The following is a 26,187-nucleotide window of genomic DNA, read 5'->3' as shown; positions in this document are numbered from 1 at the left end:
GAATGAGGCTGTGCCCTGCACCATCTCGGAGGGCGGATCTGGCAGTGGGGCCAAATGCCTTTGAGAAGAAGGAGGTATCCAGTTGTTACTGCTAAGGGTCAGTCGCTTTCCCACAGACCTGAAGAGCTGGAAAGACATCCAAATTCAGAGCACAAATATTTTGGACAGTGCTAATCCTTCCGCACACTGTGGGAGAACTTGGAGGGTGAGCTTCAGCATTACATGATGTCCTCTAAAGGCCAATTTCGTGTTTTGGGGTGCAAGGCTGCAGGCTCTACTTGATCCAAATTTGCCTTTCTTACAAGTCTTCAGTAATGAAATTACTACAGGCCAACTCCTGCAGACACTTGTGTAACAGGGGTAGTTTGAAACACTTGTGGATGACAGATTAATTGGCAGATGAAAGCACTCCATTAAAGCACTATATAGGTCTTGCACCATTCTGTTTAACGAGATATGCTTGGATAATAAGTTATCTCAGCATTTTGACTGATAAAGATGATCAGAGATGAAAATTGCCACAGCATAAACCCAGAATTACTTCTGCTGAGCGTGGACTAGAAACAGTTTTCCTTTTTTTATCTGCATGTTTTTGCTCCCAAAACAGTGGTAGGACTTAACCCAAGACTCTCAAACAATTGGTCAGCCAATCTGAGACTTTGGGAAGAACTTACTTTCAGAAAACACAGCTCGCCTTCTGTAACTTCAGTATTATCAAAAACCATCTCCCGTGATAGCAGTGAGAGCTCACTGTTCTCTGTACATTCTGTACACTGAGCTCTGGTAACACAAATTTTTGAAAACGAATTCTGAAACTCTTTTACCCTGTATTAGGTAACACATATTTTTTATAAGTGCAGAGCTAAAGAACATTCCACTAACACGAACACAAGAGTGGGAGATGGGAACTGCCTGTAGATGGCCAATGTAGAGGCAAAGGGAGATCTGTTCCTACACCAGTTCTACTTTTCCCACTACAGTTTGTCCAGATCTTCATTACATGATATACTTCCATTTAGGTGCGGATATTTAAAGTGCTGCTGGGATTACTGGACACACTTCAAGAATCTACAGTTGTTTTCCCTTTGCTCTACTCATCAGTTGTCTGAACACTGAAGGAGAGAGAAAAAGCTGGAAGTTTTTGCAGACTGAGTGGAGGTTTTTAAGCTTGCTACCAAATGGTAGCTGCCTTCTGGACCAGTGAACCTTAGGAACAACTTCTCATCTCCCCTCTCTTTACACACATACGAACACTTTTGAAGAGCAAGACTTCTTTCAAATGCAGGTTGTTACATCCACTGCTCTATAAATGCTTTTTGATGGTTTATTTGGAAAACATTACTTCTTCTACCTGTAGGTGAATTGCAGGGGGAAGAAATGGAAATTCCACATAGCAGCCTATAACTTGAGGGTAAGAGGGAAGGTACTCTTTCCTTCCTGCCACAAGGCTCATACCTAATCGTCCAGCTTATCACAAAATACTTCACAATTTTTATTCCTGCCTTTCACTGTGATATCTTGTCATAGCAATGCCTGGCAGTAGATGGCTAGAGTACAAGCAGAAGATTCCTTCCACAGCTCATTATGTAAGAATTCATTAAGCTGTATCCACCAGCTGCTCTGCACAAAATAATGTAAAAATTTCCAGGCCAGAGGCCAGACCAAAACGTTCAGCTCCTGACAGGGGCCCGTGACAATCACAGAGGCCCACAGTGCTGGTGGGCAAGCACCTAGTGCTGCTGCAGCTGACAGGCAATGTCCCCAGTCATACACAGTAGCTGTGTTTTTCCTCTGAACTTTCAGCATGGGGGGGTAGTGCGTAGTGATGCACTCTGTAAAGCATTTGCTTCCTTTTCATCTGCCCTTGGGTAGAGGGCATATATCCTTGTATAGATATCATATAGATAACACAGATCCTTGTATAGAAGGGGCAGTAAACAATTCATCATCAAAGTAGGAAGGCACAGCTTCTATGACCTCCTGCTCACCAGGTGACAAAATTATTCCTGCATACAAACCTCTGCTTTAATATCATTTTTAGCTGCAAACGTTATCTCAGTCATAACTGCAGCAATTTCCAACTTGGAAGAAAATGTACATCTGTTCTTTACTGCAAAAGCATGAGGCAACAGAAAGACAGCTGTGAAAAGGAGCTGATGCTCTAGGTAGAAATACCAGTGGCAACAAAAAGAGTGCTATTAAATAAATAAATAAATAAATAAATAAAAATCTAGAGATCTCTCTAAATTCTTTGGCTCTAGGAGCCTGCTGTGATGTAGCATAACTACAATACAGTTTATTCTCAGTAAAGAAGAGGTAACTACAGCATTTGTTCTGAAAGGTTAAAACAAACTTTATTTTACATACAAATCAGATTTGTGTATCAGGCAGGACATACCTCTAGAATAGCATATTGTGTCTGTGTAGCATACCATACAGTACATCATGACTTGTGCTACAGCAATCCTGAGATATGGAAACAATCCCTAAAAAAGAAAAGCCTTTTTTTTTTTTTTTTTTTTCCCATCCATTCTTGCTATAATTCCTCCATTTGGGTGCTAAGGAGCACATCAGACAGTTGGAGTATATCAGACAGTTGTGAATCAAGAAAACAAGTTATCTACAAGCCCAATACCCAAGATACTTAGTTCAATTCCCTGCTGTCATCTGGGTATACTAGGAAGAGCACTTGGGGAAGACACCAAGAGATTCAAATATGCAAAGTTACTTTGTTAACATTGCGAAACATGTTGGAGAACTGTAAGATACTCCTGCTACCTCCAGGTACTACGGTCTTGAAGAACTGTGGTTAGTAATGAGTCAGTTCAACTTACACATTTTACAAACTCACAAAAATGTTCCCTACACTTTGTGTTAAGCCACTAAAAATAATTTTAACTTATGCGGCTTCCTTTCATCCTGGTTATACATTATTTAGAAAATATTTTTAAAAAGCTTATGAAAGCAGCAGCAATAAAACTGCAGACATTTTAAATGCTGTTTGCAATACTAAAGACAACATGAACATTCTCATTTTGATACAAGAATAGTATTTGTCATTGATTGGCATTTAGAAAAATAAAGTATCAATCCTTTCCTTAAAAAAAGTTACAGGAAAGATAGAAAAGGTAGCTTTCAACAAATAGTTATGCTGCAGTTTTACAACATTTCAAATAAGTTACGCTATATACTATGGCTTTGCCATTTAGTGGAAGAGTGTCATGATATAATTAAACATGAGCTCTACCTAATTAACTCAATTATGCTTCCAGCCTTTTCAAGTTTTAATGATTATTTGTTTGGGGAGGTGGAAGAGGGAGAAGGGTCCAATATTAGTGGGAAAATTAAGAGGCCCCCCAGAAGAATTTAATGCCAAGAAGCACTTGCAGCAGAGGCCTTCCAGAGAACTGTCAGTCGGAGTCTGGATAGTCTCTTGGCACTGCTAAAGGGCAACCAAAACCTCCTATGGACTTCAGCCAAGCCAGGACTTCATCCTGGCCTCTGCTTCAGAGAGGGGAACGTACCCGCCCGGCAGCATTATGCTCCTGGGCTCATGATTCCTCCTCAGCATCACTTGCTGTGTTAACCCGACGGCTGAGGCAAGAGCTGGCTTTGGTGTGGAGCTCATCTAAGGCAAAGGCTGCAATACTGCTAAAACAGCAAGCGTCAGAAATACAGCCCAGCGGTGACACGCCAAGTTTTGACCACCACGAATGCAAAGGAAGAAAAAGATATTTGAGTCAAAGTCTGAAAGATCCCACTTACACAATAATATATTATTAATGGCTGAGTTTACTTACATTTTGAAGGCTAAAGCTACATTCAAATTGGGAAAGTTATGAAAATATTCAAGTATATGTTAATAAAAGAATTCTAGTTTCAAAACTAAAGTTACAAAATTTCATGCGGTTGAGATTGCATTTTCAGCAACAAAACTCATGTAGACAAGTACATTTCAGAGTTATGAAAATAAGCAAGATAATGGCACTGAATCTGAGAATATTTCTGAACTGGAGTTTTACTCAGGATAGAAGAGTTGCCAGCTGGATAAAGTTTTTTCCAGCTCCTTAGAAACAAAGTTATTGCCATACAGAAAATGAGACTTCTCCCCACTTATTCTCCAAAAGTATCTGCAAAGCTACCTAAAATGATTGTTTCTGACAGCAGAAAAATGAAGAAGCAAATAGGAAAACAGGTCTCTGCAAGTCATATTAAAGATGCATTTGTCCTCATTCATTTTGTTTATAAAAAGGCACTTCACATACCTAAAACTCTGGTAAGGTATTTCTCCTTTTAGGGTTTTTTTCTTTTTTTTTTGTTAGATGGATGTATTTCAAGGTGGTTACCGTGAATATGTGCACATATTTATACATTATTTACCTATAACAAATTTTAGAATTAAATATAATATCTTACACCATTTATTTAGAAGATTCATGTTCAAGATAGTAGTTGATCTTCATACAGCATTTCAGTGATGAAGGATGATCTGTCATAAGCAACAAGACGTGGCGAGTTCATGCCAATAACATTAGCAGTGTGAAGCTCTCAGAAGTGAGTCCTCAGTCTTTTGTTTTCTTCTCGTAATCTCTCAATTTCAGCTACTAAGCTTTCATTTACAGAGTATCTTTCAAGTAAGGCATGCATTTCATTCTAAAGAAAAGAGAAAAAAAAAAAAACTAATCAGCAGCAATAAAGTTTCCCAGTTCTATCCTATCCATTTTTATAACCTTTTTGAAAATTAAGCAAGCGAGATAATAACATCTTTAAACTTTGGGTATGAAATGTGAGATTTTGTTATGCTGACATACAATATTTTGATCATTAATACATTGGTGAATATTTTATCAAAGCATATTTCACACGTCTGCAGGAAGAGACTTTATTAATGCAGTTGCCACTAAAATGTTCAGTCTTTTTAATGGAGCCCAAAAGAATAAAGATGCATGAAAAGGTAAAGGTAATGAACAGAGCACGGTTCAGCACGCATGCTGTATTGGGAAAGGAAGTTCCCTACTTAAATTCTAATTCCAACATACCCGAGCTCCTGGTCTTTTCCAAAGGACTGTTCAATTTACCTGCCCTTAATCTTTTCACATCTGAAATATGGAATTCATGATACCTACTCAATGCATATGGTCCCTTTATTTATTGAGCCAAAAAAGAAAATATTTAGGCACATTTTCTCCTCCTGCACTTTGTATCTTCTAGTTCTTAATGAGCAAAACTGATTTTTGGTTTTGACTTAAGTTGATAGTCTACTACTAAAAATAAAAGTTGTGAATACTTCCCGCACTGCTCTTCGTACATACCAACTGCATGTGGAACTGTTTGATCATCTCCACTTGCAAATTCACAATGTCTCGATGACATGCTTCTCTGGGGGGGAAATAGAGAAAGGACAGTGCTTGGTTTTATTTAGGAAGCAGAAATTCTTCAAACGTCCAGAACTCCACACTCCATGTTCCCTGCATCTTGAAATAAGAGACTTAAAACTTTTAAAGCAAGAAACATACTCCTCTAACCAGCTTAGCTTCTGGAAGACCTTTTTTTTCCGCCCCCCCCCCCCAAGAAAATGACATTTTTCATCCTGGTTTTTTTTTTTGGTCCACAAATATTAAGTAAGGAGTGCAACATTCTTGTTTATAGACATTCAGTTTGTTCAGTTTTAGTATTGACAGATGCAGAATGACCACTGCATACAGACCTATTTTTTAACAGTGAAAATTTAAAAAAATAAATGCACAGCAGTTTTAGCAAACTGCTTTTATGCTGCTTTTTGTCTTTAAGACAACAACCACCCCTCCCACTTCCCCCACAACACTGCTCTTCCCCTCCACCCCTCACCTCCAGCCTCCTTCATGTTAAGGAAGGACTGGGAAGTGAAGCCCTGAACACATTTCCTCAGCTGCTCCATCTCCTTCAGACTGCTTTTAGACATGCACTATTCTTTCTTCTTTCCTCCTGTTATTCTTATCAACTGTGGATGGATCCATATTTGGGAGCAGATTTTGGTGTTATTTAAAAACTAACAAATATAATCAAGAATACCATAAGTCTGCTTAAAAAAACTTTATATTTTACACACTTTACTGCCAAGAATTAAATACCTCAGACAGTGAAAGACTAAAAACCTCTATCAAAAACAGTCTCTACACCTAAAAAAAGTTTGTCTTATGCACGCAGAATCATCATATCACCACCTTATCTAAAGAGAAGCTTTCAGTGTAACTCTAAAGCATGACAGGGAAAAAAACCATCCCAAGACTTTTAATAATTCCCTTTTAATGGAATTTTAAGAGCCTTGTGAAGATAATGCAACTTTGAACAATGAGAGAAACTCAAAAAAAAAAAGATCAAAATTTTAGCTTTTAAGAATGCCCAGTTTTAGATCCCAGATCCCAGAACTCTTTTTGCAATTCAAAAAACAGCCTATAGTATTTTGAATGCACAGTTGTACACATATGCAATGAGAGGAGGAAAGGCCGTCCGATTTTCAGATTTCTAGGAAAAACATATTATTTAAAAATTACTTGAGCAGTAAATTATATTCACAAAAGCTAAAGAACCATAGTTTTTAGATAAGCTATTCATCTTCAGTTTTCCTCCAGCCTTTAGGTCCTGAAGAATTCAAGCAAAGCAATAACTAGGGACCAAGACCTAGTCCACATTTCAGGAATCTCTACAAAATTGCTACTATCAGAACCTTTACAGCAAGGCAGAGAGCGAAGAAGGACGAGATGCAGTTTTGTCACCTAGCCACGCATCTTAAAGCCTGTGGGATTATCACATCCTGCCCCCTTTGCCTACAGGCAACGCATATTACAACTTACTTCACAATTAATTCTACCCACGCTAAGGAGCGGCTCAGATATTACCAAAATTCAGTGGCTTAAGTAAAGTGGGAGGGTTTCCTCACGGGCATTACAGCCATTCAGTCTCATTCCCTTCACCTGGGACACCAAGTTTCCATCCTCTGCATCCTGAATCTTTATTACCAATTTACAAGCCCCGTCAGCAGTCACTGGCTTATTTAATAGAGCCACAAGTAGCTGTTTTAATGGCTCGCACCACACGTGGGGGCAGATGTGGAGCCTCTTCTCTTACTGCCTCCTACTCCCCTTTTCAATTGCCAGGCCAACTAACACAGTTGGGGAAAAAGAGGGAGGAAAAACAGTCAGTTTGCCAAAGGAAGCCTTGGGATCTTGGGAAGCGCCCCAAGGATCCTGAAGGCAACCTGGCCAGGTGGGTGCTTCACTGGGAAAAAGGGAAAATCAGTTCTGGGACCATCAGAGGAATAATAAAATCACAGCAAGACCCAAAAGAACGAATGAAACAGAATAGCAGTTGTAATAGGCAACAAGTCAGCCTACGCTTGTAACAAAAGATGGTCAAAAATCTGCGGAGGCGAAATCCCGGCAGAAGCCTGCGTTTCACACAGCAGCCCCGGCGCCCGCAGCAAGGAGGCTGCGAGCCACGCTTCACTAGCGGCCCTCTTTCTGCAGAGCCTCCCAAGTTCCCCCAGCTGGAGCGAGCACTCGGGGCCAATCCTGAGGAGCCATTAACACAGGAAGCTGTTTTGTGACAGAGGAATTAATGAACTCTCATTTCCTAAGGACAGGGTGACTAATCCGCATTACAGCCCACGTGATGCTCTCCTCCTCAAGCAAGCAGCACATTGCGCTAATTCTGAGTTATGGGCTGAGCAATTAGCCCGGCAGCCCCTGCCACTGCACAGAACCTGAGCTCCGCTGTCTCTCCCCTGCAGCCAGCCCACTAATTTGATTCCTTCTCCACTATCTAGTCCTCAGTTTCAAGCAAAATGGACTTTTTAAGCCTCTGGTCCTTACAAATTTCGTCGAGGTTGTCCAGGGGATTAAAAAGCTAAAGGAAGAACTGACAACAAAATAAACAATTTCCAGGACATCAGAGGAAAGTGCAACCTTAGTGGATGTTGAAAGCTGCAAATAAAGGGGAATTTCTTCAAAAGGATTTTTTTTTTAATCCTAGGCATGAAGTACTTCATGCTCATTACAGAAGATGGAAAAAGAGAGATTTTAATTGAAACCGTTCCTTGCTAAATCCCTAATTTATGCTCATTTGGCTTCTTTAAGCAGCAAGTGTATTTTTTGCTAGATGTCCACAAATACAATTATTAACAGCACAGACATTGCTTCATGCAAAGCTTCTCCAATAAAAATGTGCCCAAAGTTTCATGTCATACATGCAACGCTAGCACCACTCAAACCCACTGCAGTGCCTACATCCAACTCTCCAATGTCAACTTTAAAAGAAGAAATGTCCACTACTAAGACTAGAGACTGGGGAAGGTGGAAGAGGAATCAGCACAAGGCTTCAGGAAGCAGCAAGGACCTCATTCTGCAGATAAGTTTACCATCTGAGAAGTACCCAAACACTCATCTTGAAAATACATTCCAAAGCCATGCACACAAATAACCCTTGGGGACATCAATCTAATGCAGCATCATTACTCAAAATGAGTACAATTTACTACATATTTTTCCAAGACTAAAGCTATTAATGACATTTCTTGACGTTGTTAGGAAATCTGTTTTCTGATAAACAGTTTCCAATATTTTTTTCCTTGTAAGATAAGTGATCTGCATGGATAAAACTACCTGAAGTCATCCAGTGTGTCTTGTATCATGTTCTGAATGAAGCTTATTTGTATTGATGTCAAAGGTGCATTTGCTCTGTTGCTCCCAAGGGTTTCTACTATTTTTTCTGACAGTGAACTGGCAACTCCAGCTGTGACAGGTGATGTTATCTTTGGACCTTGATGAGAAAAAAAAAAAAAAAAAAGATCAGATTTATAAAGACTTTTTTTTTTTCCTTCCCTCTTTTCCTCATAAGGAAAAGGCATGAAGGAATTAGAGATGTCCTAGGGGGTCTAACTGGATCTACAGAAAAATCAAGATCAGATATTCCGATGCTACAACCACTTTATTTGATTTTCTATCAATTAACAATTGATCAGTTATAAAACTGGACAAAACTGATTTACTTACTTGTTGAGGTAGTGCCATTTAGGGGTAGATCATATGCAAGACTGGCCTGAATATTCTTTACTATTCTCTCATTTGTGTCAGGAGTCTTTATAGCAGTGGAGGATAGTGGAGGACTCAAAGTTCCGGATTCTGCACTTGAGGAGCTCATTTTTGGGAGCTGACAATCAAAATGTATATATATATATACACCTTTATATACAGATTAATACAAATGTATAGTAAGATATAAATTTATTTTAATTAGCAAGATCTCTGAAGAATTGAACATCTTACATAAACACACAATCATGAAAAGGCCAGAACATCTCAACTTTCCCATCAAACATTTTGTGCTGTAAATTACAAACACCTAAATGGACAAATGGGGCATGGGTCTCAATAAAAGCCTTTCAGAGGTGTTTCAAGAAGAAAGAAAAAGCTTTACGGGAAACAGGGGAGAAAGGGAAGAAAAGAGGGAGAAACGACCTAGTAAGGACAGAGGAGCCATTTGTGGAACGAGCAAATGATCATTCTGGATTTTGTAGAAAAATAGAAATAATCCACATGCTTGGTCAGTTTTGTTTCACACAGAGCTTTATGATATGTAAGCGTGCATTACTGAGGGACAACACATGTAAAGTGACAAACACTTCTACTGGGTTTTGCCAACAGTGCGAAGAGAGTTTTTAAATTAGCTCAGACACTATCATGGATTTTTCTTTCAAGTAGTAGGATTCTGCCAAATTCTAAAAAGACTAAACCTAAAAAAAATAGTAGAATATACCTGCTTTACAGCTTCTACAGATTCTTGCTTTCCGAGATTTATTTTCTTAGTGTCAGCTTCTGGATTTGTATGTTCTTCCTCTTCTTTAATGGGAGAGGCTACAAATACATGTAACGGGCTAGACCGTATCCCCTGTGCACTACTGCCAACTACTGGGTTTCTTTTCACTGGAAAAGTAGTGGGGAGCTGTGGGAGAAAATCCAAACCCGAAAGGTAGGACTGAAAATCCAGACCTAAAATGAAAAGGGAAGGGTGAGAGATAAAACCAAAATGATTAAAAAAAAAAAAAAAAAAAAAAAAACTGAACAAACCCTGCCAAAAGCTTCAAATCAAACTTACACTGAAGCTATTTTTATAGAAGAAAAACCTAGAAGAACCTCTATATATCACTATAAATTAAGGATAAACAAAATTACTTTAAGACCATAACATTTAATTTCCTATTACCACATGCTGGGCTTAAACTGTTCCGTGCATTGGACAACATGTGTGAAAGTTAATTTGTCTCACCGCACGGTCCCATTGCTCGTCTGCTTTGGGATGACAAAGTTGGCATGTAAGAGAGGGCCTCCAATATCCCCAAGAAAGTCACTGGGAGAGCATGCTTACCATCTCCTTTTCCTGGAGGATCTTCGTTTGCTTTACTTGAAATAATATCTACAAAATACCACAAGTTTCAAAGTGTTTAAAAGTGTTTACTAGATGAAATCTACATCAATATTCATATCACCGCATCCAGTTAATAATCAAAGATGAATTAAAATGCCAAGTACATACAGCAATCCTTAACACAAATGCCAAATATGTAATGCCAGGCAGATGAATGATTCTTTGCAAATGTCAGTGTTAGCCACTTACCATCTCTGACTGGAGAAAACACATCTCCTAAACTATTTCGACTCAAATCATCAAGATTACTCAAGTCAGTACTTCTCCCGTGATCCGTTTCTTTAGATGGAATCACATCCAAGCTACTACTACGTGGGAAGCCTTAAAAGGACAGGAGAATTCAGTTAGTAATTGACATTTTCCAGAATGCACAAAAATACTGAATTTTAATCCTAAATAATCTCACAAGCAGCGTGATGCCCCACAGCACCTTAGAACCTTATGAAGGTTCGAGAGGGTCAATTTTAACTTCCTCATATGAGCTCTTATCTCAGGGGAATATAGCTAAGGATCAAGATGCTGATGAACAAGAGTAAGGTATAATAGGTCTTGTTTCCTTCTTTAAGAAATAACGAGTTAAGAGAATGCGCTCATTTTTAGACAAATCCAAGATATCTACAGCACACTTATGATGCACCAGGTGAAATGATGATCACTGAACACACCTCCTCCCTAGGAAGGCGACCACAGTCACGTATGAGCATTTATATTTATTCTGCAAGAAAACAAGTCTGCTTCAGTCTGGCCATTAAAGATTCTAAGAAAAAATCCAAAAAATGTTCGTTTTAAGGCTCACTCAATGCTAGGATATTTTTGCTTATTTCCAATATTGGGAATTAGGGTCGAGTTACAAATGCAGACAAGCAAAATATGTCTCCAGACCTTCCCCAAACCAAAAACTTTCAGCTTTTGGATACATGGCAGCTTGGACAGTTGTCTGCAGAACAGAAACATTTTTAAGTCAAAATAAAAAAACAAAAAAATCAACATAATTATTCAAACCACAGTTTAAGATTGACACATTGAGAACTGAACTGCTAGCCACCTAAGTAACCGAATTCTTCACTCCAGAAGTACTTGCATTTTGCTTGTAAAAGACATCTGTGAAGAGCAGGAGAACTACTCCACAGCTAAACAAATGGTGCCCATGCACAAAAGCTCCATGTGATACCTACTTCACTAACAGAACAGACCCTCTCCCCTCAAGTACTATTAACAGAGCCTAGAGCCCATTGCTCTAAGTCAGATTACTTCTTCACATGAGCCAAATATAACTGTGGATTACTAGAATTCATCATGCCTTCAACTGGGATGTGAGTCAGGTTTAAGATTTCAATTTTAAATGTATTAATGTATCACATTTTCTCCTCCTTCAGATGTGGCCGATGCGACGCATGCTAAGATTTCACTTGCTATTTCAGTAAATACTTGCTGGGCGTATTGAGTCAAGCCAGAAGTGCATGATCAACCTATGCCACAAGCTATATAAGACAGACAAGGAAAAAGCTTAGTAAAACTGGGCAAAGTCTTTTATGTACAATTTTCCCAGCTTCCACTAATCTAAACGTCCACTAATCTAAATCCACTAAAATTCCACTAATCTAAACTGGCAGATGACTATTAAATACATGTTCATGGGAAGCCAGCACAACTTTTCCTCACATTCAGAATTCACTAATATTTTGGCATGCTAACATACCTGCAACCAAAAGCTTCACCTCGTTCACTGGTTGTGTAAATGGGCCTTTTGGGTTTGTTTTTTACATGAGCTATGAGATTATGTGATCAATTAACTGAATGCCCGATATCTTTCCAAAGCTAAAATCCATCTTTGGGATATACAGTAGCTTCCAGAGAACAGATGCAGTTCATGGTCTGTCTTCTCCTCTCCCATTTGTAAGTTTTAAGATTACATCTTGTTAAGTACAAGGCAGTACTTACTTTCTAAAGCCGACATTCAGCTTAATGAAAACCTACTATTTAGTAGAACGGTATTTTCTAAAACCATTCAGTTGTTATGAACAGACCTGTTTTACAGATAAAGAGCCATTACATTTTCAAACACTGATAATACAGAATATTTTTAACTGAGGTAAGATTTCCACACCATGCAGTAATGTTGATTAGCAACACTTTTTCAGTGCATAGCAAGCATTCAGCTTCACCTTGTGCTTCACCGCGCACCCAAGGGAGGTCATTAATCTGTGTCCCTATGGACTGCAATGGCTTATTGCCTAATTAGTGCCGCTAAATGTATTTCTCCTTACTTAAGGAGGGAGGAAAAAGTGCTGTTGAATTCAAATGACTTGAAAGGTTACCCAAAACTAACAAACAGCCTGACTGATTTGACAATATTTTCAGAATTCTTGATTTAAATTGTAAAATCTACTCCTAAAACTTAAGAATTTAAGAATAATGACAGTTTATAAAGAGCTTGTTAACTTCAGAAGTATAGGTAGCAAGCAGAGTTGCACAACTAACCCAACTTGCAAACTGTATTAAACATCTTTCCTACCATGGGATGGTGGAATCATGTCTCATACAGCAATACAGTCAGGTTCCCTTATTTTGAAAAAAAATCTCAGATACAAGTAGTAACATCTCTAATTTTTCATACAAGGAGTCCTTCATTCCTGTTTATTGATAGAACCACAAACCATTAGCTCTCCGTTCCACATGGACTTTGTGTCAGAAATCATATTCTGTATCTAAGGATAATCTACACATCAAAACACAAGAGATATCCCCATGCACCATAGTTTTCTCCTTTAAAGCTCAAATATATATGTTAAATTCTGGACTTGAAGCCACAGTTTCTAAACACTGACAAGTAGGACCCAATTCCCTTCCCACATTCTCCTTACAAGGAAGGAGATAAATAGGGAGGCAGAAGACTGTATAAATGCATGTGCATTCAAGCACACCTCTGCAACAAATGTCCATCCCTTGATTCATTTTTATACTCTGATGGGCAAGGCAGAAAATATTCCTTCTATCTTCTAATTTACATCAAAGGTTTTCAAGAACAGAAGAAGCTACCTGTTTTGTCCAGATGACCATCTCCTCCTTTATTCTCATTTGGCAGAGTAAGATGAGGTGAAACTGTTGAGGATGTATGAGAAGTCGTATTTTTTATGCCAATATTTTGAATTCCTCCAAGATTAATACCAGATTTGACTTCTGCTCTCTTTGATAAAGGTTTATTTGAAGAACCCTTAAGGTTAGACTGAAGAGAAAGCATAAAGAATTAAGATTATTCATTCAGCTAAAAGTAGAAATACAAACCAATAGTCTGTGTTCAAAACACTAGAAGACTTCAAGTTGTAAAATTCATCTAACGTCTCAACTTCTCTTTAGAAACATAAAAGGACATATCTTCATGTGACAGCTTTCTGTATTATTATGTGAGTATCCTATGGACTTGCAAGAGGGTATCAACAGACCTTAAAGCAACAACGGAATGAATGGATCTAGCCAATTTTCATCCTAGGCTTAGTCTTAGGAAAAACAGAACACTAGCTTTTTAAAAGCCTCAGAGCTGATGATTCCATTTGGAATGGTCTTTCTACCAAGAATAAGTATGTGAGGCTTTTGTTTCAAGCAGAGCCCACTTATTCTTGGAAGAACCTCATCAGGTTTGCCAGATCTAACAAAAACTAATTAAATTCAACTCTTATTTAATCAATTTCTCCAAGTTTTACAGGTGTCTGTACCCAAGAGCAACAGCTCTGTGTCTTGTCCTTTTGTGAAAGGGGCAGTACAAGTGATTCCGCTACCGCTCGCAAATGAATCTTAGGTGCCACAGGTTGATCTGCAATAGTAACTTATTCACACACCAAAGCTTATGATGACTTTGTAAGTCCCACTCGACTCTAGGTTGCAAATATGAAAAAGGAAATCTTAGGAAAGCTCTGAATAAAATAAAATAAAATAAAATAAAATAAAATAAAATAAAATAAAATAAAATAAAATAAAATAAAATAAAATAAAATAAAATAAAATAAAATAAAATAAAATAAAATAAAATAAAACAAGCATTTAAGATGGAATAGGTTTTATTTCTTTATCTGTATGCATCACCTTTGTTGGCAACTATGATGTTCAATGATGTTCAGAAAATGAATACTAGTGTTTTTCAGACCTTAAATTTGTTTTGTTTTCATTAAGCTATATACTAAAAATAAAATAAAACACTTAATTTATTTTTACCTTGGAAGAAGTGCTACTGTGCTGAAGACGTATGCATTTCACACAGCCTTTGTGAGCAATTACTGTTTTTACGGGTGATGTCAGTTTTCTTAAGTCATATTGGTAAATTTTCCCCCGGGAACACCCTATAGCCAAAGTAGTACCATCAGGCATGAAGTCTACTGTTGTCAGAGGAAATTCAGCTACTATTGTTGTCAATAATCTTTGTATAGGAAAAAAAGATAAAGAGGCTTTAGAGTTCATTACCAAGACAGGAAATTTAAGATGAGACTTTTCAAAATAAAATACCTAAAAGAAGAGCTTTCCTAATGCAGCTACCATTTGGCAGTTCAGCTTCTTCGGGACCAGGTAAAATCAGTGGAGTATCTCAAGGAACAGTACATTAGGTTGGTCCTAAGTGTTTTTGTTTTACAAATGAAGAAGTTGTGTGCGTCCCAAAATATTTCACCAGGACAGGATCAAATTACCTCCCTAAGAGCACTTCTGATATCTACTGATACTTACAGGTGTCATCACACGAGCTCTGAGACTAACTTCAGATCCTAGTTCATATCCCCCTACTAAACCCCTTCAAACTACAGATTAAGTCTTGCTTTCATTCAGCTAGAGCAAAGGGACGTCCCACAAGAGAACCAAAGTCCCACGACACCCTCCCTTTGCCTTGCCACCCTTTCACTGTGCAGCCCCATGACCTGCACAACCACTGTTTCCTGCTTCCTTATTCAATGCTTAATGCCATAGTTGAACACATTGTTTCAATTAATAAAAGGTAAATAATCATCTTAGAAATTCAAAGGACTTCAATATACTCACTTTTTACTTGATGTGTCATAGAGAATAATTCTTTTATCCAAACCGACAGTGACAAGCAGCAGTTCATTGACTGGAGAAAAGCAGATTTCTGAAGCTGGTGCTTTATGAGTATTTTCAAAATTATGATATGGGTTCTGACTATTCACATCCCACAACGTCACAGCTCCGCTGTCAGAAACACTGCCCAGCAAAGATTTCTTAAAGGAGGAGTATTTCAGGTGTCGAATAGGCTGAAAAATGGACAGAAATAATGAACTCTTACAGTAGTATTAAATATTAAACAAAAAATAGGAATATATAGGGAAAGGCAATGTTCCCACACATTAGGAACATAGATTTTACTACAAATCAAACCAGGCAAAGGCCAGTCACTGTACAGAACTGGAGCCCATTTCTGCTGCGGGGACAGGGGTTGTGTCATTGTGCTCATCAGTGTACACGACACCCGAAAGTAAGGGGTAGGACTGAAACCAACCGACCAACGACCCCCGCCTCACACACAGCCCTCTGGAAAAGACAAGGCGACAGACTCAGTCTAAGCCAGGTTCATTGCCACCACAGCCTCCTTGCAGCTCTCTGAATAGGGACTGTACTTGAACAAAGCCAACCCGCATCGCACACGACACTCCAAACATTTCACTGCTGCCTCTGCGACGGCAACAAGGCTTCCTTTTCTGCCATAAATACTTCTCCTAACACATCCTCGATGGCATTTTCTTTTGTGTGGTTCAAGCTCTATTGGAATTAGCTGCCTTTTTATAAGCCCCAAGTCTCTCTTTTCCTTCCGTGGTGAATTTTCAGTTCCTAGGACTAATACTGAAAGCCTCAGCTATGACCTACAGCCTGGGGCTTGACTTCTGTAGCGTCACAGTTGCCTCATGCCCATTTCTTCGATTCTTTTTGGATATTGGACTGGATCTTGGATAATGCTTTTTCTTTTAGGCATCTTTGCACTTGGCATCAACATATCCCTCCTTCTTAAAAAATCATCATTATTGAAAATATCAAATAAGATCAGCTGCTGATAACTCAGACTCAGATAACTGACCTTTCAATGCTACCTACTGTCTTTCATCCTCATTTCCTTTTCTACCCTCCATCCCCTCTAAAATTTTTTTCAGATGGTACTGAATCAAAACTACTATCTGTCTGTACTAGAATAAAAACTATCACATTTTATTTGTCTAGAAAATCCACAGTATTATTCTGGCATGATTCACATCACAACGTACTGCATTGGATTTTACTGCATTTTCCCCTTCATTTTACTGGAGATATTTGTGCCTCAAATGCCTCCAACCTCATTTCTAGCACTTCTATTACTTGTCATTACGTGTCACACTGCAAGCCTCATTGCTCCACAAAGAAGCAGCATCTTCCACTGAGAATTCACAAGTAATGGAAACCTGTCATGTCTTAGAACTAACTGTTCAAAACTGCAAAAGAAGAAAAAAAAATATGAAGCAAGTTCACCACATTTCAGCAAGCACTGCATTTCTGCAAGGGCAACTCCTGATGATTTCCTGGAATTCTGCACAGACAGAACTTCCAGAAACGTGTTTAGCACATGGTGCTGAACTGGCAAAAAAAAGGACTGAAGCCCTCTTTCAAACACCTTCCTCGTCGGTGTAGCTCAAGAAACCACACACAGCTTTTTGCCTTAGCTGGGACTGCTGCAGAGTTTCTGCAAAGATCAAGTACATTCTGTCTTTAAGCTTCATGTTAAAACAGAAAATTAGGAGAAATACAGAAAATGACTGGTTCATTACTGAACAGGGTTGCTTGTACTCAGGGCTTTTCTCCATTGGAAAACAAATAAAAAAGCCTGAAACTAAATCAAAACCAGTCTAGCACCATAGATTAACTTATTCTGAGATACCAGAGCTGCTTTAGCTCTTTCATACCTTAGCAAGCCTTATAGGTGAAGGGTAGATGTGAGCACGGTGGACAGCTTGAAAAGCTCAGCCTATCTCCCCGCCAGGAGCGAGCAGCACCATCCCATATCCCATAGCTTCACATACTGACCAGCTGCTCAAACAGCCAGACTCAACTGTGTTGCTAGGAGAGCAGCACCAGGGAGCGAAGACTCGGACAAACCCTGTGTTTCAAACCAAACTTTAATTCACCCTCACAACAGCAAGCAGATAAGAATCTGGTGGTCTTAATGAATACCAGCAGCAAAGAAACTATGGGATCTACAAACAAGTCTGTGTAAGAGCTTACTCTGATAAAGCACACGGATGTTTCCAAATCGAAATCAATTAACAGACTATAGGCCAATACTCTCAACTGAATTCTATGAAAAGAAAGTCTTTTAAAGCCTTTGGAAGCACCACAATCTTGAGCTATTCTACTTCTTGTAGAGCCCATAGGATTACAGAAATTAACTGGCAAGGAAACTACATTCCTTTGTGCTGAATCAAGCAGAGACAGGCTAAGGTTAGTCTGAGCTCACATTCCCCGATCAAGGCAGGAAAAGAAGTTAATACAGAGCCACAACCCTTATTAAGCCAGGCAGGAGCAATAAGCAAGACAGTGTTTTACAACCATCGGTCCCCTAAGCTATAAATTCTTTGATCATGAACACCCTCTCTCTCTCCCCCTCACACACCTTTTTTTTTCTATAAATATGAGAAGTATCCAACTCTTCAGTTATTTACCTCACTGAGCAATCGATTCAGCAATTCCATAAAGGTTCCCCCAAAATTTTAAATTAAAAACATAGCAAATTTCACACATCAAAGTAAAATTACCATTTAGAAAACAAGATAGGCTCATAAACTAGAATTTTCAAGTAGCCCTGACATTACACAATTACAACTCAATGCCATTTTAAGGCTTCAATGCAGTAACTGCCCGCTTCTAGAAATTGCTATAGATGCTAGGAAGTGAATAACATCTCTGCACTTGGAATTACTGGGATTTAACACTTCAAATATCTTCAGCCATCTTAAAGATCACTTAACTTTATAGTAAACCTCTGCCAAAATAGCTATTCACAGCATCACTTATTCCTACCCACTTTTTGGTAGAAAGAGTTGAATATATTAAAGAGGATGATGAATCTTTCTCAAAAGAATTTTAAAAATTCCCATTAAGCAGCAGCATAATCCCCACTCTGCAAATTCACCTTAGCTCTATAATCCAGCTCTGGGTCTTTCTGCAGCCTTTGTCTTACAGCCACTTTTTTCATGAGTTGATAATAATCAAACCAGGAAAATGAAGTTGCTACATAATGGATCTTTAAGATCAGGTTAGGTATGAAGTACAAACTTGCTTCAATACAAATACGAAACTACAGTAAATATCAAGGACACTGCAGGACCCAAAAGCATACACTGATTATAATGGGGATTTTTCAATACAAAGAATATCACAAAGCCTGTGATGCTCTAAATATTCTTCATCAACCTATAGTGTTCAATGGCAAACATTGAAAAAAAAAAAAAAAGGGACATTGTGGGAATGAAAGAGCACTCACAGTAACCGAGGACAAGCAAACCGTAACTCCAGTGCTCTCTGCAGCTCTAAAAGGTCAGGGTTAGGACAAAAGCAACGACTGTCACCCCCCAGGCAGCTTCTGCCTCTCTAAAAAAGACCTAAAATTAAAATAAGTAAAAATGCCCGGAGCACAAACTCTTGCCTGTGCCTAAGACCACATTCACTCTCCATCTTCCAAAGAGTCAACCCAGATGATTTGCTGCTACAGAAGTCCTTGTATCGAGGCAGTTCCCCTCACGGTACCACCATTCCTGCAGTGTCTGTGGGCCAGGCAGAAAAGGACTGCAGTGGGAACCACTGCCAAGGCCCCAAAGCAGCACATGTGCCTTTTTCCCCCCCTTGCACAGTTTTCCTTCAAACTACAGTTGTTCAACATAAGCAGCCAACCAAAAATCTCAATGTTTTTACTCTTGAGCAACTGTACAACTGTAAACCTCTGATTAAATGCATTTAACTTATTTCAAATGCAGGTTTATATTCTTCCCTACAGTACAGATGATTCTGTTCACTTGTAGATCTGGTTTCTCTGGATAGGTCAGAATTTATCCACTCATGTCCACCTATGTGCACTTTGTTCTTCATGACCACAGGCACACAGCAGAGCACTGAGGTTCTGTTCAGATTTGCAAGGCTGGCTATTTTCTGTTCACTTCTAAGATGTGTAGAAGTTTGTCCTTACAGCAGCAGAGCCTAGAGCCTACATAAACTAAAACTGGCTGCTCACTATATATAAAAAAGAAAATGTACCTGAAGAATGTTATGTTTCTTATTTAAGATTACAATTCACCCGAAAGCCTGCTTTCTCAATCCCATAAGTGCACTTTTTACGAAAAAATAATATAAGAAAACAGGTAGACAAAATTGTAAAAGATAATCATATTGAAGGTTATTTCAAAAAAGATAACCATATTGAAGGTTATTTCAAAAGCAGAAGAGCTCTCAAAGCATACATTCAATTTTAAACTTTCATTTTGAGTAGAGTGAGGGAAAACACTCCAAAATCTGATAGTAATTCAACACATACAACCTACCTGACGGCTGCCAAAACCAAAGGGAGTACTTGATAAGTTGGTTGTAACACTGTGTAAAATAATTTCCCCGCTCAGAGATCCAGAAGCAATGTAGCAATCATTCCAGTTATACGTAACACACGTGACTTCATCTTTGTGATCCTGTAGGGTGGAGAGGGGAAAGAGGGTTAGTGAGCTTCAGGAAAATTATATTCTTTCCCCACACATTTTCTGTAGGAAAACTTCAGTTCGATGTTTCTTCCAGACTCCTCTCTCAAAGATTACTTGAGGATTATTCTGTATTATCCCAGAGAATAACAAAAGATACAGGTGATTCTGTGAGATCAGCCTTTATATTTTAACCAGTGTCTCTGGGATTGTTTTCAGAAGGTTGTTTTAATAAATTACCAGAGATGATGCTTTCATTAGATGCAGTATTTTAAGACGACAACCAGAGAGATCTCTACCACATGCACCATTGGTAATTTAAAAGCTAGATCATTCCTAAACCAACACATTTTACAATGCTTTCTATTGATCTGATATACTACTGGCATAGTCCCTCTGATGTTACCTGTAATGCACATACCCACCAAATAGCTTTACAGTATCTTCCTTGCAAATGATTATAGTATCTTCCTCCATATACATGGTAAACAGTCACGTATTTCCAGACCCCAAAGGTAAAAAGGATATTTAAATGATTATATAATTACTTGGTAATTTTACGAATTACTTAGTAATTTAATTTAAAACTCTAAACTGCCTAAGAAAAAAAATGTAGCTAAAATTCAAAAGCATCTTTGTGATCCTAGATCAATGAAGTAATCAATTCATGGTATCAAGGAAAATAAACTAGACTGACATCACTTTTGTGCAGCATGGCAAAATTTTAGAGAATTCACCATATCAGTTACTGACCAAACCCCATTTTTGCACTTATGTTCTTGCATAAGCAATTTCAAGTAACAGAAGCTCAGTTCTTTTCAAGAGAACTTGAGTATCCTACACATAAAAAGGTCTTTTCCTGGTATCAGCTACCTGAATTGAAAAATGCCTGTCAGAAACCATCAGTTCCAATTCTCAAAATAAAAATCTGTTCTGAAGGTTTAAAGATTCGATAGCCTTATATCCCGAAGACACCAAGTCTAGACACCGAGCACAGTTGCTAAAATCAGATTGCTGTTTATAGCACATAGAGAGCCCGACGTTAAACAAGACCTATACGTGTGCTCGCCCCTGTCTGAGAACTTGTTTTGGATCTGTGATCCAGACAAAGAGCCAAAGCCTGGAGTTCCAGAGGCTACGGCTGTTCCTGCAGCCACGCAGCAACGCTCGAGTGTCACCTTGAGGCTGCGGTAGAGCCTGCGAGCCTTCAGATCCCAGATGTTGACAGAGCTGTCGAGGCCTCCGCTTGCAATGTATAAACAGCTGGAACTTAAAGTCACACACGTCTGCTTCGCCTGCAAAAAAACAAAACCAGACAACTTGTCAAAGAGAATTAAGAGGTTTACTCAAGTCCATTAGAGGTGTACTGATACATATTTTCACCTTTATTAAGGTGACTGACAAAACTATTGGCACACTACAGTTACTTCCCATCAACAAGCAATTAAAAATCCAGACCATGTTTGGATACATGGAAATTTAAATACACAAAGTAACAAATGCTCAATGGCGCTTCTCACATTTTCCCATCCCTATTCCAAATTCTCTTAGTTCTGTTTTCTTCAATATGCATTTTCACTTCAAATTACAGTTCTTTAAACTGCAATCATAGATTTCTATTAAGCTATAGAGCTTTAAAAAGAAAACCTTAGGTTTAGGGGGGAAAAAAAATCCTTAAAAGAATATTAAAGAGTTGTCTAGGTCATGTTCTTCACATTTCCTAAACATTACAAAGAATATTATAGCAGCAAACTTCGTAATTCACCAAAGTGCTCCTTTTTAAAGTGATCACTGAAGTGCCAACTTTGGGGAAAAAAACGTCAATCTTAATGACAGACCTATATGGAGGACAAATTATTCAGCTCTATCATGTTGAAAATTCACTTTTAACTTCTTGAGGTTTGAAATAAGAAAAACACAGGTCCAACTAATTATTCACACGGCAAAATCTGGAAGCAATTGCTTTAGGTTTACATAAGGTTGAAGGAAATCTCTACGGCAAACACTACACCTTTGAAAGTGTTTGCTGTAGCCACCCAAAAGCCCAGTTTTAACCTATTTTCAGAGCATTCCCATTCCAAACTACCTCTACAATAATTATCCGAGAAGAATAACTGGCATAATTCATAGCACCCAACAAGTCATCGAAGTAGCCACGTTGAGACACATTCTAAAGCCAAGCCAAGCAGTGCTGTGCTTCTCCCAAGGTTCTGCTACACCACGTATTCACAGAAGCCAGTGCATGTACAGCACAGGAATCATCGTTATACAGACTCCTGTGTTTTAGACACATGCAGAACTCCTAGGCATGCAACCTTGGACAATTTAAGCTTGAAAATCTGGTTGAAAGTTCAGCTCTGATTACACGGGCTAGACGAAGCCTGCATCCCCAGCCACCGTGTCACCCGAGGGCTGCCCTTGCTGGGGAGCCACGAGCGCCAGGGCTGCGTAACTGCAACTTGCTTTCCACCGCTGCAGCCACTTCAGAGGCACCATTCCCCACCTCTCCTCTCAGAAGTGTCAACCATAAACCTTTAAACACTTCCAGGTTTTGAGGTATGTCTGGGACCAATACTAAAGCTGAAGTGGCAGGCAGAACAGGTGAGGTGCAAACAGTACACAGGGTGGGATGGATCAAAAGGGGAAGGCATTAACATACTTACTCCTTCAGCTACTTCGAAGAGCGGGAAAGGTTTCCCTTTACAGCTCGACACCACTATCTTATCCCCAGCAGCGGAGGCAGTGACCAGGAAGCTGTCTTAGGCACAAGTCAGGGAGCACAACTGTGCACCAGGGCTGAGTAGTAAAAGCAACAATAAGTCTCCCTATTAAAAGGCAACAGAAGGGATAAAGGGCCTGGAACCTTGAAGAGATTTACATGCTTTAGAAATATTTTGCATTTGGTATTTGGGGGGAAAAGCAGAAACATGAGGCTGTTTAAAAGCAGGCCGTTGTAAAAAAACCTTCATTAAGAAGATCTCAGAGACAGTTTGCCCCCACTCCTTCCCCAAAGCAATTCCCGCCCTTCCTTCCCAACAGCACGAGTTCTTTCGGGAAACAGAGAAAATATCTGGCAGATGTTATCCAGGATCTCCCTTCTGCCAGGCAGAGATCTTATCCAGGCTGCACATTCCGCCCCCTACCCAATGATCACACTGCAAAGTATGAGCTCCATTTAGCACCAGGGCTCCAAGGAAAGTCTGTTGCTTTTAGCAGACTACAAATTTAAATAGAAGTCCTGTCCATAATAAACGTTGCACGAGTTCAGCACATTGTTTCTGCAGTATCATGGATATGTGGATATGGATAGCCTCATCTGTATTGAGGATTATTAAAAAAAAAAAAAAAGAAAAAAAGAAAAAAAAAGAAAAAGCCTTTATGACACACCAAACAGTTGAGACAAAGAAGGAAAAAAGCCTGCAGCAGAGGCAGGTTTGCCAGAAAGACTGGCTTAATTTTTGAAAAAGACACACAGCAGGATTTAGAATCTCCCACACACAAAATTTGCACGGACACTGAACTACAGGTAACCAGAAATAAATTTCTTTGCTTTCCTCAAGATGCAAGAAAACTACCACTGCCCCTACGCTGCATTAGTTGAGTAATCACTCACATCTTCAGATGCCCGTGGATCTTTAGGCCAATACCCATAATGATTTTATACTGGTTTACGTTAGAAGAAAGGGTAATTGCTGGATTTACCTCCACAAGAACTAGCAGACATATCAGTGCTTGCTATTTCTTCCATCATTTTCAGACCACATTTTAGCTTACAAAATTATGAAGAGGCGCCGCTAAAAGCAGAACCACCGCTTGGCCATAACAAATTACCAGGCACCTGTAAAACACACGGAGCACCACAGGCATTTCAGTCTCTGGGAGTCACAAGCAGACTGTCTATAGCTCAAGTTTACTAAACAACATATACTAAATAGGCACTTTCTACTGTGCTCCAATTTCTTTGGAATTTCCATAGCCAAAGCATTAATTTGTGCTCTGTGGAACTTCTGCCTTCTCACACACTCCCTCCCTTGCAGGGGAGGGAGGCATTCAGAACTTTGAGGCCACATATTTTTATTTTCAGCATCCTGCCTTTCTTTTACATCAAGAGGAGGCATTTTGGCTTTTTCCCCAAGACAGACACATATCTGTTCACCTGACCCTGCTCCACTTCCACGCAATTTCTCCTATGTTCATATCCTACTTGGCATCACGTATCATTATCCCATAGCAGGCTTCCAAGACACAGGTGAAAGGTCTACAGGGAGCAGACAAGGCAATGCTGTGGATGGATGGATGGATGGATGGATGGATGGATGGATGGATGGATGGATGGATGGATGGATGGATAAAACACATCTGGGGAGATGTGTTTTTTACAACAGGGAGGCCCCACAAATGCTGCAAAGAGGGCTCAGAAAACCAGCGCTTAGACAGTAAGAGACTTAAGGACAGTAAGAGACATTCCTGCTCACAGGATCAGCAAGAAGGTGTTTAAAAACAAAGTTCCCCACACTTTTCCTCTTTACACTATACACAGGATCTTACTGCATTAGCAACTGCTTTGCTGAACCTTATCAATAAATTAAGCACTGCTTGAACACAGAGACTGTAATCAACCACTACAGCAACAAATGAGCAAGTTTTGCTGCTGATGGGCAATTCAAGCATATCACAGCCATTAAAAATGTGTTAGCCTCCTGAAGGAAGGCGAACGTCTGCAGAGGCATTTACCAGCATGAGTTTATTCTGTAAATTCTTTAAACACAGGCAGCCACGAAAAGATTCTTCTCTAAAGATCTAAAAATGTAAGTATTTTTATGCAAGACTTTTCAGGAAAACCAGAGAAAGGCTGTCAACCGAGAGATAATTCAGTAATAATTAAGCAAAAACAATCACTGCAGATTTGGAACCAGAGGACTACGCCTATGAGCAGCAAAGGATACTGTTACTGGCCCAGCACAGCGAGCTGACGGCATGCGGCGCCGCGTGCGGGCTGAACTGCTCCACCACGGTCACAGAGGAGGAGTCCCAGATCTTTATGTCCTCTCCCGAGGAAGCGAAACGCACACCGTCCTGCATGGCTGCACCTACGCATGTAAAAACAAAGAAAAATGAAAAAACAGTCCACAAGTCATGGATTTCATCATTTCACACTGTTTGCTTGGTAAGACGGACATTTAGTTGAGGGGTTCCAGTCACCACCACCCAACTCGACACGCTGCTGAAGGCGGCGGACACTCATTCACATTTAGATGCTCCAGGGCCTGCAGGACTTATAGGACATATATTTACGGCTTCCTTTCCCAACAGCAGGACATCCACCTTTGTGTGCTACCAGTATACCTGAATCCGTGACTCAGAATCCTGAATCCGTGCGGCTCAGAGCTCCCGCTGCTACAAGAGACAAGACAAACACCTTGTCTCCTTCGTGGTCAGAGGCGCAGAACGCGGGGCCCGGGGCGCGCAGGGTCTGCCTGCCAGCAGCGGACGGAGCTGCACAAGCTGGAGCCACACCAGGCTGCAGGGAAAGGCTGGCGCTTTGGACGGGAAGGGCTCCGGCCCTGCTCCGGGTGCGGAGCCCCCAAGGCGAAAGCCGCCCCCCAGCGCCCCCCCACACGCAGCCCAGCTCCGACGCCTTTCTATTTCCGAACGCCGCCGTTCCGAGTTAAACCGGAGTGGCCAGGCCCCCACGCACGAAGAAGCCTCCCCTCGGCCGCTGTGCACTGGGGCCGCTGCGGGGCGAGGCGCTGCGCTGCCCTGCCTGCCTCCACCTCAGGCCACAGGAACCCCCTTCACCCGCAGGGGCTCCCGGGCGCTTCCGCACGCCTTCGCTCCACGCCTTCCCGCGTCTCCAAACGCTCGGGGCAGACGCGCGGAACCGACGGGAGCGGGGCGGGAAACGGGGGTCAGGCCGCCGCCTCGGCCGGGCCTGGGGCCGCTCCGCCGCCTCACGGCCGACACCGACCGGCCCGGCTCGGCTCGGCTCGGCTCGGCTCGGCCCGGCTCGGCTCGGCTCGGCTCG

The 26,187-nt window shown here is 40.2% G+C and overlaps 1 protein-coding gene across 1 annotated transcript; it reads right to left on the bottom strand.

Moving 5' to 3' along the window:
• Positions 1–2,722: 2,722 nt before the first annotated feature.
• Positions 2,723–25,679, bottom strand: NEDD1 (neural precursor cell expressed, developmentally down-regulated 1). The gene is made up of 15 exons (XM_026053514.1): positions 25,509–25,679; positions 25,109–25,252; positions 22,826–22,920; positions 21,341–21,457; positions 20,016–20,156; positions 15,484–15,713; positions 14,671–14,872; positions 13,501–13,687; positions 10,651–10,782; positions 10,402–10,449; positions 9,793–10,025; positions 9,030–9,186; positions 8,640–8,796; positions 5,313–5,379; positions 2,723–4,653 (listed from the first exon to the last, which is right to left on the bottom strand). The coding sequence occupies exons 2-15, from the start codon at positions 25,242–25,244 to the stop codon at positions 4,549–4,551; spliced, it is 2,007 nt and encodes a 668-aa protein (XP_025909299.1). The 5' UTR covers positions 25,245–25,252; positions 25,509–25,679; the 3' UTR covers positions 2,723–4,548.
• Between the last annotated feature and the right edge of the window lie 508 nt (positions 25,680–26,187).

This window comes from Nothoprocta perdicaria, unplaced genomic scaffold (genome assembly GCF_003342845.1).
Source record: "Nothoprocta perdicaria isolate Ctin4 unplaced genomic scaffold, notPer1 scaffold_116, whole genome shotgun sequence".
Taxonomy (NCBI): domain Eukaryota; kingdom Metazoa; phylum Chordata; class Aves; order Tinamiformes; family Tinamidae; genus Nothoprocta; species Nothoprocta perdicaria.
This window is presented reverse-complemented; position numbering and strand designations above follow the sequence as displayed.

What these genes read in the sequence shown, in the direction of transcription:
- NEDD1 (XM_026053514.1), bottom strand. Translation starts at nt 25,244, where the DNA reads ATGCAGGACGGTGTGCGTTTCGCTTCCTCGGGAGAGGACATAAAGATC. An exon ending in TTGGTTTTGGCAGCCGTCAG is followed by an intron (nt 15,714 to 20,015) that starts GTAGGTTGTATG and finishes TCCATTTTTCAG; the next exon opens with CCTATTCGACACCTGAAATA. An exon ending in AAATGGCACTACCTCAACAA is followed by an intron (nt 8,797 to 9,029) that starts GTAAGTAAATCA and finishes TTTCTCATCAAG; the next exon opens with GTCCAAAGATAACATCACCT.